We start from the raw sequence: 15,189 nt of genomic DNA, 5'->3' as shown, positions 1-15,189 counted from the left end.
GGAGCCGGTGAGGGCGGAGCCCGGGCTGGGCGGGGGCTATGCTGGGCGGGGCGGGCCTCGGATGGGCGTGGCCTCCCGCCTCCGCGCGAGGCTGTGCCCGCCCCTGCTTCCCATACTGCCCCGCGACAGGAAGAGGGAGCTGTGGCTTCCGGAACTTTCCGCGCTCCTCCGGGAGGCTGCTCTCTCCCGGCTGCTGGAGACTCAACGTCGTTGCTTGTGATGGCCGCGGCTGTCGCTATGGAGACAGGTGAGTAGTCCGGAGTCTTAGCAAATAGAAGTGTCCTCGAACCAGACACTTCCTCCTGCTTCTCCGGGGACTCCTTCCCGGCCCCATCCCGCAGGCTTCCAGTTCGGACCTCCAGGGGCGAGGGCTCTTGTAGCGTCTGGAAAGGCGAAGGTAGTTTGGCCTTTTTAGAGTTTGGTTTGTTCTCAGACCCTTTTCCTTCACTGTCTGTTCACACACCGGCTCCACCGGCATCCCAGCATGGGGTGAGACTGAGAGAACTTGGAACGGTCTCCTCCATAGGCTTTCTGCGTCTCAGATGAGCTTGAGTAAGTTTGAAGTATCTACGACCTACTTGGGTATCGTTCTGCCGCCACGGTTTTCACGTGCGCTCTGTCTTTGATCTTGCACACTTGGTCGTGTGTTCTCGACTCTTTAGTTTGCATTCGAAACCTTTTTTGAGTGTCTTATCATCTACTTAGTATTAACTTAATCACTCAACAGTTGTTGCAGGGAATGAATACCGTAGAGGAAGACACAGATGTTACAGTTATAAAATCCCTATAAAGTGGCTCTCTGGTAGTAAATATCCTGTCCCGTGCCTATTCCAGCTTTTTTTTTTGTTGAGGTGGATGATTCTCTTAACTTTAGAGAAACTTCTAACTTACTCTTTTTAATCAGGCTCTCCTTATACTTTTCAGAAAAGCCTATCTCTGCTCACTCTCAATTTAGGAAAACTGTCCTGTACTCTGTATGCAGAAATGTAGCTCAACATTAAGTTGGACTTTACTTTTGTTTTCTTTCTACAAATTACACGGTGATGTTTATTTTGGATGATTTTACTATCTTCTCTCCTAGATGATGCTGGAAATCGACTTCGGTTTCAGTTGGAGTTGGAATTTGTGCAGTGTTTAGCCAACCCAAATTACCTTAATTGTAAGTTGGTGAGCACCTCATTGAATTTAGTAATTTCTAATGATTTCTGGTAGCAGTTGCAATTCATAATAGTTTCTGCTTTTATACATACACAATTGAATAGAATTACTGCTAATTTATATAGGATAGTAGAGATTTGTGTTTTGAATTTAGTGTATGTTGGTGGTGGGTATGTTATGTAAGTAACTTAGGGGTTCACATGTCCGTAGTCCAGGGATTGGTTTGCTCTACAGATGTATGTTTTTTTTTTATGCCTTTCAGTTCTTGCCCAGAGAGGTTACTTCAAAGACAAAGCTTTTGTTAATTATCTTAAGTACTTGCTTTACTGGAAAGAACCAGAATATGCCAAGTATCTAAAGTAAGTTTAATTTTTATAGTCTTAAATTTGTATATTCTTTATTATATACTCTAAACTGATACTTAACGGACTTTTTAGTTTTTATGTTGGAAAAAATATATTATGAATCTTCATTGTGTTTTGTTGCCACCACCTAAATATCAGACATCTCCATCTTTGATTCAGATTACTGCAGTAATTTACTCACTGGTTAGCTCAGGTTCTACTCTTTCTTTTCTTTTGCCATCTCCCCACCCCAAAGTCAAACAGTTTTTACACAGACACCAACATGAGCTCTAAAAATGTAAACCACATTATATCATTTCTCCCTTTGAGCCTTTCAGTGGCTTCCCATTAACACTCACAATAAATACCATTCTTTTTTCTTGAGGTTAAAGCCCTTTATATTCTGGCTTTATCTTGTCTGACCTTATTTATCTTGTCTAAACCATCTTACTGAGTTTCTGTCCCCATGGAACCCACAGTCTCTATATGTAACAACAGATCCTTAGACAGAAAAGTAATGGGTAATTGTAAAGAAGGTTTTCTGGTGTAGGTAACTTTACTGAAGTCTTTTTAGTTGCTATCTTTTTCTTTTAGAGTCTCCTGTATGTTGAACATTTGCTCAGTTTAAACACACACACACACAAATACAAATCCTTGAATAGTATTGTCATAATGATTGTAAGAAAAAAAAATAGTCCCCACTGATGAAGTATTTTTGAAGGGCCTGCTTTCTTAAACATTGCTTCACATAAAGTAGCAGTTTTCAAGAATCTATCTATTGCATTCTTAGTGTATATCATTCAAGTTGCACAAAAGATGCTTTAAGGTTTACTAGATTGCAAGAAGCATGCTATAATCACAAGATGATTCCTTTTAATAGTAAAAAAATAAACTTTGAACTTATATTTCTGCCTTGTCTTATCTAGGTAGTCAAACAATAGTGAAACTTCTTCAATTTTTTTCTCTAAACAATACACGTTTGAGAGAAAATGTTAAAACTTGTACTTCACCCAAGTCACTGACTCATGAAGTCTCCAACCTCCTGCTCTTTACGTGACCCTTTGCACCTTTACTGGCCCTTTATAAACAACCACTTACTCATAGTATAATCTAGAGAAAATGTTTTATTATTAGATTGAAACACACATATATAGAGACCCTCAGACTTAGTGTTGGATACTAAATCTTAGGCGCCGTCAAATTCAGGCTTATCCACAACTTTTGCTAAGATGGTCATCTACACCCTGGCTAGAGGACATTTCTAGAGAGCATAATGCTTTATGTTCAGGGACAGCCAGTTCCAGTGTTAGCTATATGTAAAGTTTTTCCTTCTATCATGATATATTTCTGTGTTATATACCTGCACAAGTGGGTGACTTTAACTTGAACTCAAAGTTTTGTCCCTGAATTAATGCAGAACCAGTTGCTTTTGAGGCAAGAGCATTTGAAATACTGAACTTCATTAGAGGTTGTAAATTAATGCCATTTCATGCAATCTGCACAAGGTTTTCATTTTTTTTTTTTAAATAGTTGCCGACATTTAATGATTGTAAAGTTTCACATAATCCAGATTTCCAGCTATAATTTGAAACCTGGAAGATACAGTTATTCCACATCAGTCATTCTCCAAGTCAGAGCTGGGTAGAGCTGAGGACTAGCTGTTGTTTCTAGGTAGTATCTACGATTTGACCTGCTTCACTAATAGCCAGTACTTGCAACTACAGTGTCTCTTACCTGTTTTTCTCAACTGCATTCAGCCATGCCTTCCTTTGGATATTTTGCATTTGAGCCACATGCTGTTCACCAAGAACTAAACATAGGCTTTCAGATGTAGTTGGGTATGGTGGACCAGACCGCATTCCTTTCTTTATCATAGACACTACAGCTCTGTTAGTTCAACCTAAGTTTACATATATTACCTATTTTGAGGGGCTAGGATTCACATTGTTGACCTTCTGGGAGCTTTATGTCAACTAAAAACTTTCAGTTATTTTTATCAGTGCTATGATTGAGTTCTTTATTTCTTGTTTACTGTTTAAAAATCTAGATGCAGACTTCCCTTTTGTACTTCTGTTTCATCTTGTCTAATGCTATAATTGTAGCTCTTAGGATATTTTTAACTCCTTATTCTTTTCTAGTGTATCTTTTATTTAGTGTATTCTGAGTAGTGTCTTCTACAAGTTCGATAAATATCACTGTTATGTCTAAATTCCAGTTGTTAACTAAATGTTACTTGAGATTATACTCTTGGTTGTCACATTATTTTATAGGTGGAAAAACTAAACCTTAGAGGGGTTAAGTATCTTGTTCAAGGCCACTGGCTGGTGGGTGACAGAGCTGGCATTCAAAGTCAGTCCTTAATTACCATTGTCTGTGAAAGTCAAGGTCAGGGTAGGTGTGAGTAGGCATCCCAGGTTTAGTTCCCAACAACTATTAAAATAAGCAACTGTGTCTTTGGAGTGTAGAAAACAAATCTCTTAGTATCTTTAAAGGGCAGTGTGGTATTGGACACATTGATATCACTTGGAAGCTTGTTAGAAATACAGAGCTCAGGCCCCACTCCAGACCTACTAAACCAGAATCTGCATTTTAAGAGGTGATAACGTGCACATTAAAATTTGAGGTTGCCTACATGTACTGTTCCCAAACTTTAGTCATTTGTATACCACTTAATGCCATTTTGGTTCTGTGTATAAGATCTTGCCTTTGTTAATAGTCTCATTTAAGTTGTATGTTTTCTATTTGAAATAATTTCACTTACAGGGTAGCTGGAAAAAATAAAGAAAATTCCTGTATATTATTCACAAGGTATTTTAAATGTTAGCATCTTTTATAACTACAGTATTATCAAAACCACAACATTACTGTATTATCTAATCAGCAGACCTCATTTCGCCAGCTGTCTCACCAGTGCCCTTTGACTGGCACAGTATCTAGTCTGGGTTCATGGCTGCATTTTGTTGTCATGTTTTCTTTAGTCTCCTTTAATCTTGAGTTCCTTGTTTGTTTTCCCCCCCTACATGTCTGTGACACAGAGGTGATGTCTCCTTGGTTTATCATAACAGGAGTCACAGGAAGTCAGTCTGTCCCAATACTGTTGATGTTTAGGCGTGACTGCCAGGTTTCTACATATTGACTTACCATTTCATTTAATGGTTTACTATTCCTTTTTTATTTAATGCGTATCTTACAAAGAAATAGTTTGAGACTATATGATGATTTGTTTCACGTCATAGTTTTACCCACTCATTTTAGCTTCTGTTGAAAATATTGGAAGTTCTTACTGAAGTGAATTTTTTAGTTCTATCATTCTTTCTATATTTATTAGTTGGAATTTAGTTGTAAGGAAGGATCTACTTAGTCATTAAAAAATTAGATCAGTATGGACTCATGGACTCTTAATCTTGTGGATTATAATTATATATATACTTTTGCTCTAATGATCCATGTGTGGTCATTGGGGGCCCTTCCAAATTAGTTCTAGGGCACTTTTGACATGTCCTTATAATTTGTTGAGCACTTTTTTTTCTAGCATTAGAGAAAACTACTGTTGCAAGCCATCTTGTAATTTCCTGGTCTTAGCTTTGGAATCAGGAAACCTGACTCCTTAGCCGAAGGAACCCTGGAAAATGTGACTTAAAATCCATGTTTAGGTTGTTGAATGTGTTCCTTGCTATTAATGTCGTTGCTTCCAGGCCCCTCGGCACAGCTAGGAAGTGTGTGTGGATGTGTTTATGTCTATTTCTGAATCCATGTTTATATATATAAAAAACCGTGAGTCCATAATGATGTTTTCAGTTCCAGCTCAGTAACACCGGGCTCAATAGCCTTCCTCTTTTCTTACCTGTGACTCCTTTTCTGATAGCCAGAAATTTGGCTCCTTTATATTTATGTGCAGAATTGCTGTATATGTGAAAAGCTAGAGTATAATAATTGTGCATATTTCTTTCTGAATTTCACTTTGAAATAAAAATCATAGCAATAACCTACAGTTATCAATTAAAACACACAATTCCTAAAATAAAAGGATTTCATATTCCTCACCGTGGAACCATTAGACTAGAATATCATGATTTGCCCCTAAACATGGGCTTTACCAGTTACTGTGTGGTCTTGGGCAAGTTATTTGATCTTTCTGAACTTAAGTTTTCTCATTTTTGAAAATTTTGCTTAGTAGTGACTTTTTGATAACTAAGATTCTCTGCGTAAGTACTGCTGAAGTGTACTAAGTTAATGTGATAGAATTTGTAGGCTACAAGATCATTTATAAGTAACTGGATTAGAGCTTGACTTTTTTATGACCTAAATTATGTCAATCATTAAACTTAAACCCAGGTACCCTCAGTGTTTACACATGTTAGAACTGCTCCAATATGAACACTTCCGCAAGGAGCTGGTGAATGCTCAGTGTGCGAAATTTATTGATGAGCAGCAAATTCTACACTGGCAGCACTATTCCCGGAAGCGGATGCGCCTTCAGCAAGCCCTGGCAGAGCAGCAACAGCAAAATAACACATCAGGAAAATGAAAAGCTGGATCCAGATCAGGCTCTTAAGACATGTATATATTGCTTTTGTACAGTGAAGATAAAACAAAAAATCTACCAATCATTATTGTGGTAGCACCTAGAACCTCTAGTGTGCTATTTAATTCAATGGACCTTTATTGTTAATAGATTATTTCTGTTAAATTAGAATTGTTCTACTTTTGATTTTCCTTTGGATTTGTTAACTTTCATTAGTATTTAACATAATCGGCTGGTTAAGCATAGGAGTGTTAGGTGCCTTAGACCAATTTAAGGTGTCATTGCGGCACGGGTAAGGGGAAGTCCACTATATATCCCCCACTCTAAGCCAGGCACTGTTCTTGATGTACATGGGGCCTCAGCAAATCTTTCTCTTAGAACCTTGGTATCCCTAAGATCAGCTTCTCCATCTCTCATTTGTAGATTGAGAGGATGGAGTCAGGGATCTCTTTAGAGAGCAAGCAAGAACTGCAAAGAAGTTCTGCAGGAGAGGAAGACATACCTATAATACCACTTGTTGGATGAATCACTGGTATGTCACTGACCTGGTAATGCAGGGAGAAGATCATGGTTAACTACTAATTGGATTTCTGACCCTAGGCTAGGACAAAGTTGAGGAATCTCAACTACATGTGCTCATTCAGGAAAGCTAACATTTATTTACTGTACCAATTCCATTGTTAGGTGCTTCATTGCACTTTAATTTTTATTGTAACAATCCTGTTCATAAAGGAGGAAACTGAAGTTTATACAGGTTAAGTATTAAGTAACCTTACAGTTTGGCTATTAAATGGTAATCAGTGTGACTGACTCATGGGTTGGAGTTTTTCCTACTGCTAGATTTATCTAGCCTCTGACCTCTGCAGCTCGCCTCATTCCAGGTAGTCAAGCATATTCACATAACTATAAAAACTGCAGTAAGCAGTGTGGGTTAGATTTGCTGTGCTTTCCTTAAGTGGGTAGGTTAAGTTCTAAAGCCAAAGAAGATACTTTGGGAGAATCAGTTCTTTGTAAATTTATGAAATTTAAGATAAAAAAGCCTAACTCCTTTAGCAATTTGGAAGGTAACTACTGCACTACTAGGGATTTGCAGATATTTCTGTTACTACCAGTGGCACAGTACTCTGTGCCATTATTGCTGCTCCTGGAAGACATATTTTACATATAAAAAATACTCATGTTACAAGCAAAGTGAGGGTTCATGAGCATTTTAATAGCACTCTATTATTTAAGCATGTGGCAGGGTTTTTTTTTTAACATATTTATTTGTTAACATGAATTCCAATCATATATGCAGTTTCTTTTATACTAGAGTAAATCAGGAGATCAAGACATAATTGCCATCATTAAATCTTAATCGTCAGAGAACAACATCTCCACAAGGTTGGCCTGAAGACACTCAGATTCTACCAGTTTGTGGGGCTGTAACAGAAAAAAGTAAAATTTTAATCCATAAGAAAAAAAAAATTTAACCCATAATTACAAAAAACAGTTACTATAGGAGCCAGATGAATGACACAAATCTTGGAACAGAAATTATGGTTTTCAGATAATGTCAACTAGTTTTAACAAGTTTTATGAAACAGTTAAATATCTGCCTTAAGATGAATCATTAAAATATTTGGCTCTGTAGATTAAAACAGGAGACAGCAAGCCCAGTGCATCCCCATAATTCTTTAACATAGAATCCCAGGCTTAGGACTAGAGAAATGCCCTTTCTTTTCAGCCAGAATTATGGATTAAATAGAAAATAACCATTGATGCCAGTCTTTCTCACCAGTGCTTGTAGAATTTAGAGTAGTTTAAAAATATAAAAAAATATATATTTTAGGTATTTTCATAACTAATAGCTTATTGGGACTGACCACAGAGGTGGATGTTTTTAATGAATTCTGAATAGCAGTGTTTGGGATGAAATCTCAAGATCTTTTCAAATTTTAATGTAGCAGAAGTCAAAAGACAGGGTGAATTGTAGCCACAAGGAAATTAAAGGATGATACTCACTGTTCCATATTTAAGTAGGGTAGGCACTGCAGTTATTTTCAGGTTTTTTCTGAACTCATTATTTGGATCTTTCCAGCTATTTTAAAAAGAAAAGGTGGCCGTAAAAATTTCTTTCTTGCAATTTGCTTAATATCTGACATATTCCTACATTTTGGCTTAATTGTTTTTGTTGTAAAAAGTTTGAGGACCTGAGCTATCACCCTGTGCAAAAATTTCATTTAAAGTGTGACTAAAATACAAAATGTAAATGTAAAATGTAAAGATAGTTATGAATACCAGGCCAAATTCATTGAACTACCAAACTTACAGAATACAAGTAGTTGAACATTAGAATTTCATACTTAATAGCTTCTAATTGTTTGACTCAAACAGCAGTACCAAGAACACAGAACTTGAATCCCCTAGAACCAAAGTCAACAACAGTTCTGGTGCATGTCTGGGAAACCATATACATGTACACTTACTAAGGTTTTTCTCCTACTTGGCAGTAGATGAACACACATCCTTCTTCCTTAATGTGTTTCAGCCCCTCACGTACCACTGGTTCCGCTTAAAAAAAAAAAAAAAAGGTTGATATAAAATGATCCCATAGCAACCTGCAAACAGATATCAACTGTTTTATCACGTGGGTAATGATAAACAGTGTCCCTCTTCCACCCCAATCACAGAAGTACTCAAACTTTAACCTGCAGTTAACTAAGGAGGTTAACATAAGTCGTTGATTGGAGGGCACTTTAACAGTGAGGATCAAGTTCGAGTCCCGATCTATCCCTATGCCAAATCGCCCAGAAAACAACTAAAAGCATACATATTTGCCTGCTTACGGAGCAACTTTCGTCAGCAAGACGCTGTTTATATGGAGAAGTGAAAAGTTTTGAAAGGACTAGCTTCCAGGAGCAGGAGAATAGTAGAAAGTGGAATGGTAGGGCGGAGAAAGACGGCATAAGAGAAGGAAAGGCAGAAAGGGCTGGGGAAAGATGACAGACCGCTCGGAGGGTCTCCTCTGCTGCCTAAGCTCACGCTGTCCGTCTGCGATAGGCCCTTCTGCCACTTCCGCTGGGCAGCAGCCTCCGAATCCCGGCCTCACCCAGAACACAGTCGGGGCACCAGCTGCGTCCGGCGGCATCCTTAGACCCGGTGAAGTAGGCAAAAATGGCCTTGTCTTTGTGCTGTTTCACAGCCTGGTTAAACGCCTCGAAGCCGGACACGTTTATCTCTTCGTACCGGGCCATGGGGAGAAAGCGCGGCAGTGCGCGGGAGGTGTGCTAAAACCAGATTGCTGGGGGCGGAGCCCCAGGTGGGGCGGGGCGGAGCCACTCCCGGGTTGGCTGGGCGGGACCTAGAGGGGCCGCCGTAGCCCTGGGCTGCTACGGGAGCCTCTGATGGCCAGACTTCCTCGACGTCGACTTTCTGCCTACTTCTCTACTCTTATGATGCTGACTCTACTCCGAAACCTAGACTTCTGCCTTAGTGTGGCCTAGGCCCTGCCCCCATGTTCAGAGGCTGCAAAACTTGCCGCTGTCAGTCCCTTAAATAGCTCTGGAACCTTAACGACTCCCAAGCCGCTCTGCGCCAGTTGCTATGGCGACTGAGCTAGCGACCGGAAGCGAGGCCTAGTTGCCCCCCCCCCCCTTGCCCGCTTCCCGGTAGCCGCGCCTCGCCCCAGGCCAGGTGGGCTCGGGCCGGGGCTAGGGGGATTCTGGGAAGCTGCGTTAGGAATCTTGGATCTCGGGAAGCGGAGACCCTGAGCTGGGGCACAGCCTGTCGCTCCGTCGCCCATAATCATCGTTTTTTCAACCTAGCCTTTAAGGGCCCGGGACTGGGGTGGGGGGCGGCCTTCGGGGCTGGGGGCCGGGCGGCCGAGGTCGGGGCTGGAGTCCAGAGTGTGAGTGTTTGTGTGGAGCCGCCTTGGGAGTCTCGGGCTGAGAAAGACAGGCCCTGGGACTGAGTTAGGGAAGCCGGGAATTTTCCTGGAGCTATGAGCGGAGGAACTGGCCGTGGGGCCTGGCGGCGAGGGGGCGAGCCAGCCTCAGACATGCCTGGTCGCTGTGTGGGACCTAGCAGGTCAGGGCGGGGAGTTCGGCGGCCATGGGGGAAGAGATGGGATGCAGGGACATCCCAAGGCGGTGGAACTAGGCGTCGGGCTAGGTCGTCCGTTTGGGGGGCGCGCTGTGTGCGTGCAGAAAGGCTGCAGGACTGTCGGCGACCATGGGGGAGAAGACTAGCGGCAGAGATAGGCGACGACGCCCGGGTGAATGAGGTGTTGGAGTCACTTGGCACTGAAGGTTCCGTCGAGGCAGGAAGGAACCTTGGGACTGTGTGGGTGAATGGGACTGTGGGGGAACCCCAGATAGTGGGGCCTGCTGGGTCCGTGTGGGTGACGGGTACTGGGAAGGAGGAGGAAGAGACAATTTACAAGAGTCCCCGGAGTTGTGAGAAAAAAGGTCGTCCGGGATCTATGGGGCATGAAAGCATTCTGGAACTGTGGTTGAAGGTGCAGGCCATGAGGGCAGCTTCAGGCTGTGAGGAAGGAACCAAAGTGGAACTCTATCCTTTGCCTGAAGGAGATGGGCCACTTGAAAGGGGTGTTCCTGGACGGGCATCATGGGTAGAGACTAGTCGTGGGGGAGTCACAGGACCATGGGTGAAAGGCCAGTGTACCGCAGTTCCCCAAGCCACAGGAGTGACTTCAGCTATGAGGCTCAGGGCGGTTTGTGAGAGGGTCTCAGCCTTGTGTGGGCAAAGATCTGCTGTGAGGGCGTCTCCTTCTGGTGTGCCTGAGACTGTGGAGATAAGTGCTGGAATTGTCCCACATCAGTCAGGGAGAGTACAAGCTCCAAGGATGCCTGGGACAGTGGAGGAAATCGGCTATGGAGTTGCCTCAGGCCCTTGGGGAACTTCGAGGGTGCCTGACACTGAGGAGTTCCCTGAAGCTGCAGAGGTACCTAGAGCTGTGGAGGAAGACTATGCAGATGCTCCAGATCTGAGGGAGAGAGGGCAGTATGTGCAGGTGCCAGGGACTCTGGCGCGTGGAACAGCCTGTTCTGGGGATACCGCTGGCCTATGGGGAAGTAGACAGGGTGTGAAGTTGCCTGATACCACAGGGGTACCCAGAGCTGTGGAGGAGGAAACTACCTCTGTGGGTGTGCCAAGTATGTGGCAGAGACAGGCTGCGGAGGAGACGGACTCTGGAGGTAACCCCAGCCTGTGGGCAGCAGGACAGCCTGTAGAGGTACCTTGTGCAACTGAGGAATCGAGATTTGGAGGTGACCCAGGATTCAGGGAGAGGGGACAGGCTGTGTGGGTAGAAACAGGCTCTGGAGATGAACTGGCGTCTTGGGAGGAAACTGCACAGGCTACAGAGGTGTCTGGTCCTGAGGAACAGGAGGCAGGTCTTGGGGGTGCCCCAGGCCTGTGGGGTATAGAACAGGCTGTGGAAGTACCTCAGGCTTTGGGCAAGGAAGCAGGCCCTGGAGATGTCCCCAATCTGTGGGGAACAGAACAGCCTGTGGAGGTGTCTCAGGCTGTGGTAGAATCTGGAGGCCTGGGCGAACAGACAGAGCGTGGTGGCATCCTCGGCCTGTGGGATCGGCAGCGAGCCCCGGCGGTGCCTGTGGCTGAGGCGGTGCCAGGGGTAGTTGGGGATGAGGTGTGCCATGGGAATGAGCTGAGCCTGTGGGACAGGAGACAGGCTGTGGCGGAGCAGATGGCTCTGGTGCCTCCAGCTTTAGGGGTGCCTGGACCTGCGGACCAGGAGACTGGCTGTGGAGATGCTTCCTGTCTGTGCGGGAGGAGACAGGCTGTGAGGCTGTCTGAGACAGGGGGCAGGCCTGCGGCAACAGATGTGCCCAAGCCCAGGTGTGCCCTGGCAGGGGCACCCGCAGCTGTGGGTGTGCCCAGGGCTGGCAGTGTACCTACCAGGGTGCCTGCCGCTGTGTGGGTGTCCGGCCCTGTGGATAGGGAAAGCGCCTCGAGAGGTATCTTGAACCTGTGGGAAAGGGCTGGTTCTGTCAGAATAACCACAGCTCCTGAGGAGCTGTGGTCTGTGGGCGAGGATGATGGTTCTGTGGCTTTCCCGGGATCATGGGGAAGGAGACAGGCTATTGGGGTTCCAATGACTGCCAGAATTTCCATGGCTTCTGAGGTACCTGGACTTATGGGGGAGGATGCTGACTTTGGAGGTCTGCCGAGATCTTCAGGAAGGAGACAGAGTACCTGGGTTCCTTTGGCTGCTGAAACGCCTGAGGCTCCTAGGGTGTCTGGTCCTCGGGAGGTAGATAATGCCTCTGGGGGTTTCTCAGGTGTGCTGGGAAGGAGACAGAATGTAGGAGTACCTGTGACTACAGGAGGATCTACCAGTGGTGGGGTGCCCGTGGCTGCCAGGGCATCTAGGCCTGTACAGGAGGAGACTGGCTCTGGAGGTGTCTTAGGCTTGTGTGGAGCCAGAGAAGCAGTGAGAGGACCTGCAGATGCCGTAGGTCCCACAAGGATGGGGGCACTCACAGCTGCCAGGATGCCTGGGCCCCTGAGGGAAAGGACAGGCCCTGGGGACATCTCAGACTTGTCGGGAAGGAGACAGACTGCAGGAATATCCATGGCTGGGGAACTGTGCACAGCCCCCAGGGAACCTGGGCCTTTAGGGGAGGAGACACCCTCTGGGGGTCTCTCGAGCTTCTCAGGCAGAAGACAGACTGCTGAGGTGGCTCAGGCTGCTGGCGTTTCCATGATGGTGGGGGTGCCCGCAGCCCAGGTCCCTGGGCTGATGGTGGTGAATAGCTCTGGGGACCTCTCGGGTGTGTGGGGAAGGAGAAGAGCCACAGAGGTGCCTGTTGCTGCCAGGGCCTCTGGATCTGTAGAGGGGGAAACTGGCTCTGACAGGGTCTCAGTTCCATGGAGAAGGAGACCTAGTGGACCAGTCCCCGAAGCTGCGAGGATCCCTCTGTCTTTGGGAGTGCTTGCAGCGGCCGGAGGTCCTGCGGCCGGCCGTGTGCCTGCTGCAGTGTGGGTAACTGGGTCTGCAAGAGAAGACACGAGCACGCCTGTGTCAGGCCTCACAGAGGCAAGGAGACAATCCACAGAGGGTCCTGGGGTTTCAGAGGGGATGGGAAGTAGAAATGTCCTGGGCTTGGACAGAAGGAGCCAGGCAGCAGGGGCTTCTTCCACCTGTGGGCGAGGAGCCAGGTTATGGAGCTCCCCAAGACCTGTGAGGGAAGAAATAGGCTGTGAGAATGTACCAGCAGCAGCAGGGACCAGAATGATGCTAGGGATGCCAGAAGTTGTGGAAGTGCCCCCCGTTGTGAGGGAGGAACCAGGCTTCAGTGGTTTCAGAGCTAACTCACTGCAGAGTGGGAGAAGACCAGTTAGAGGGGTGTGTGGAGTCAGAGTGGGGGAGAACAACCTGAGAGATAATTATACAGGGGAGGACAGATTTAGGGGACCATTCCAGTAGTAGGTATAGGGAACAAGTTGGGGGGATTCTGGGGGCACTTTGGGAGGGAACAGGTTTGGGGGGGGATGGTTTATCCTGGGTTGTGGTTAAAAGCATAGAAGATAAAGGGGTGTCTCTCAGGATGAGAGATGTTCCAGGCTATATTGGTTAACAAATTGGGAGGTTTTCTGGAGCAGCAGAGAAGGACAAGTTGCAAGGAGAGTTGTGCCTCAGAGATGTGTACAGGGGGACATTTTGGGGGTGGACTTTATGTGTGTGGATGTATGTTTATGTGTGTGTAGCATCACTTGAGGAATCCTGGAGCTGTGAAGATCACCATTTTTTTTCCCCAGTGGAGACTGGATTATTAGCATCAAACAGGAAAAGTGCTGACCACATAAAAGTTGCAGGTGCCCTCGCCCCAATTCTGCAGGCTTCCTTCTGGGCTCTGGTCCCTGAACAGTGGGGTGTCGAGCCAATTGGGATTTGCCTCGCTCACGAGCCTCCTCCCAGCTACATTTTTGATCATATTTTTACAGCCTTAGAAAGGAGTCTTGGACAGCTGACTTTATATTCCTGCAGATGTTTCTGTTTTTAAGCAAATCCAGTTCTACAAACCTTGGGTTTATACTAAAACTTAGAGTTTTTTAAAACCTAAATTTCCCAATTGATTTACTGTAGGGTTCTGAGAGAACAAAACCCCAGTACATTTAAAAATCAGTTTTATGGAAAATCAGCTTTAATTCAACAAATGTTGAGTTAAATTGTCTGCTATGCTCAAAGCACTGTATTATGGGAAATACCAGAGAAGAGCAAGACAAGGCCCTTATCCTCAAGGAACCTTGCCTAGCGAGGAAGATGAGACATATACCTGGGAAATAGGTAAATAACATGAGAGAAGTATGTAGTAAACACATTCTTTGCAGAGTTCAGGACTAATAGAGTACCTATAAAGAGGCAGTCAGAAAAGGGTGTGGCAATGATATAAGTAGCCCACGACAGCTTACAAAATGCTTTCATGTGTTTTATCTCACTGTGTGAGATTTAAGGGGAACTGGAAAGAGGGAAATTGAGGGTTGGAGAGGGCTGGTTAGTGGCAGGTCCTGAGAAATCTAAGTGTTCTGACCCTGCAGGTTTACTTTGAATCATTCAGAGTTGCAACCTTTTAAGCTACTCAGAAGAGTAAAGCATACTGTGTTTTGACAATGGTTAGGATTTAGTCAAACTGCCCTCCTGGGAAGTATCTGCCATAGCAGATGTCTGTTTTCTGAATCATGTCTTAACTGGAGACCCTTGAGATTAGAAATTTGGCAAAGAGATTGTCATTAAAATAGTGTGGCTGCCTCTTCTCTTGGAAAGTCAAATTTCAAATCTGGTTTCTTTTGTAAATGGAAGACACTATCCTATCAGCTCCCTTCAGCTTTTAATCTTTAGTATGAGATTGCTATAGACAACCGATAGAAAGAATATTGTTGCACTGGCATGACAATTGTTTTACTTACTCTTTCTTTGGTTTGATGACTGCAGAATCTCAAAGTAGCTTTCTTTGATTTTAGGCAATAGTTTTAGAAACTGTTGGCCTATGACCAGGCTTACACTGCTATTCTACACTGTTACTCACGATGGGACCCAGCCGACCAGCTTCAACCTGTGTTCATCTGGCATCTAGTCACCAACCAGGTGGGATGAATGACCCCCGGAGACTTCAGACTCAGGTAGTTTTTTTTTTT

The 15,189-nt window shown here is 44.7% G+C and overlaps 3 protein-coding genes across 5 annotated transcripts in view; 2 read left to right on the top strand and 1 right to left on the bottom strand.

Annotated features, from left to right (window-relative positions):
* Window positions 1–149: 149 nt before the first annotated feature.
* MED31 (mediator complex subunit 31) lies at window positions 150–6,837 on the top strand. Its single transcript, XM_004684747.2, has 4 exons — window positions 150–247; window positions 1,082–1,159; window positions 1,421–1,517; window positions 5,838–6,837. Exons 1-4 carry the CDS (start codon window positions 220–222, stop codon window positions 6,028–6,030), a joined length of 396 nt encoding a protein of 131 aa, XP_004684804.1. The 5' UTR covers window positions 150–219; the 3' UTR covers window positions 6,031–6,837.
* Window positions 6,838–7,205: 368 nt separating this feature from the next.
* TXNDC17 (thioredoxin domain containing 17) lies at window positions 7,206–9,321 on the bottom strand. The gene is made up of 4 exons (XM_004684746.2): window positions 9,119–9,321; window positions 8,496–8,580; window positions 8,032–8,107; window positions 7,206–7,449 (listed from the first exon to the last, which is right to left on the bottom strand). The coding sequence occupies exons 1-4, from the start codon at window positions 9,261–9,263 to the stop codon at window positions 7,381–7,383; spliced, it is 375 nt and encodes a 124-aa protein (XP_004684803.1). The 5' UTR covers window positions 9,264–9,321; the 3' UTR covers window positions 7,206–7,380.
* Window positions 9,322–9,682: 361 nt separating this feature from the next.
* The window catches only part of KIAA0753 (KIAA0753 ortholog), a 57,246-nt gene continuing 51,739 nt past the window's right edge, over window positions 9,683–15,189 (top strand). For 2 of the 3 annotated variants that reach the window (XM_004685116.2, XM_012726652.1), the window contains exons 1-2: window positions 14,266–14,341; window positions 15,016–15,174. In XM_004685116.2, the coding sequence (XP_004685173.1) occupies window positions 15,082–15,174 (93 nt within the window). In that variant the 5' untranslated portion in view covers window positions 14,266–14,341; window positions 15,016–15,081. Of the gene's footprint in view, window positions 9,703–14,265; window positions 14,342–15,015; window positions 15,175–15,189 lie in introns of those variants that run through there. The other variant, XM_012726653.1, reaches the window with a different exon arrangement.

The sequence above is a fragment of the Condylura cristata genome, unplaced genomic scaffold, assembly GCF_000260355.1.
Source record: "Condylura cristata isolate star-nosed mole 26May11 unplaced genomic scaffold, ConCri1.0 scaffold00017, whole genome shotgun sequence".
Taxonomy (NCBI): domain Eukaryota; kingdom Metazoa; phylum Chordata; class Mammalia; order Eulipotyphla; family Talpidae; genus Condylura; species Condylura cristata.
Note: the sequence above shows the minus strand (reverse complement) of the source record. Positions and strands in the feature narration are given on the sequence as shown.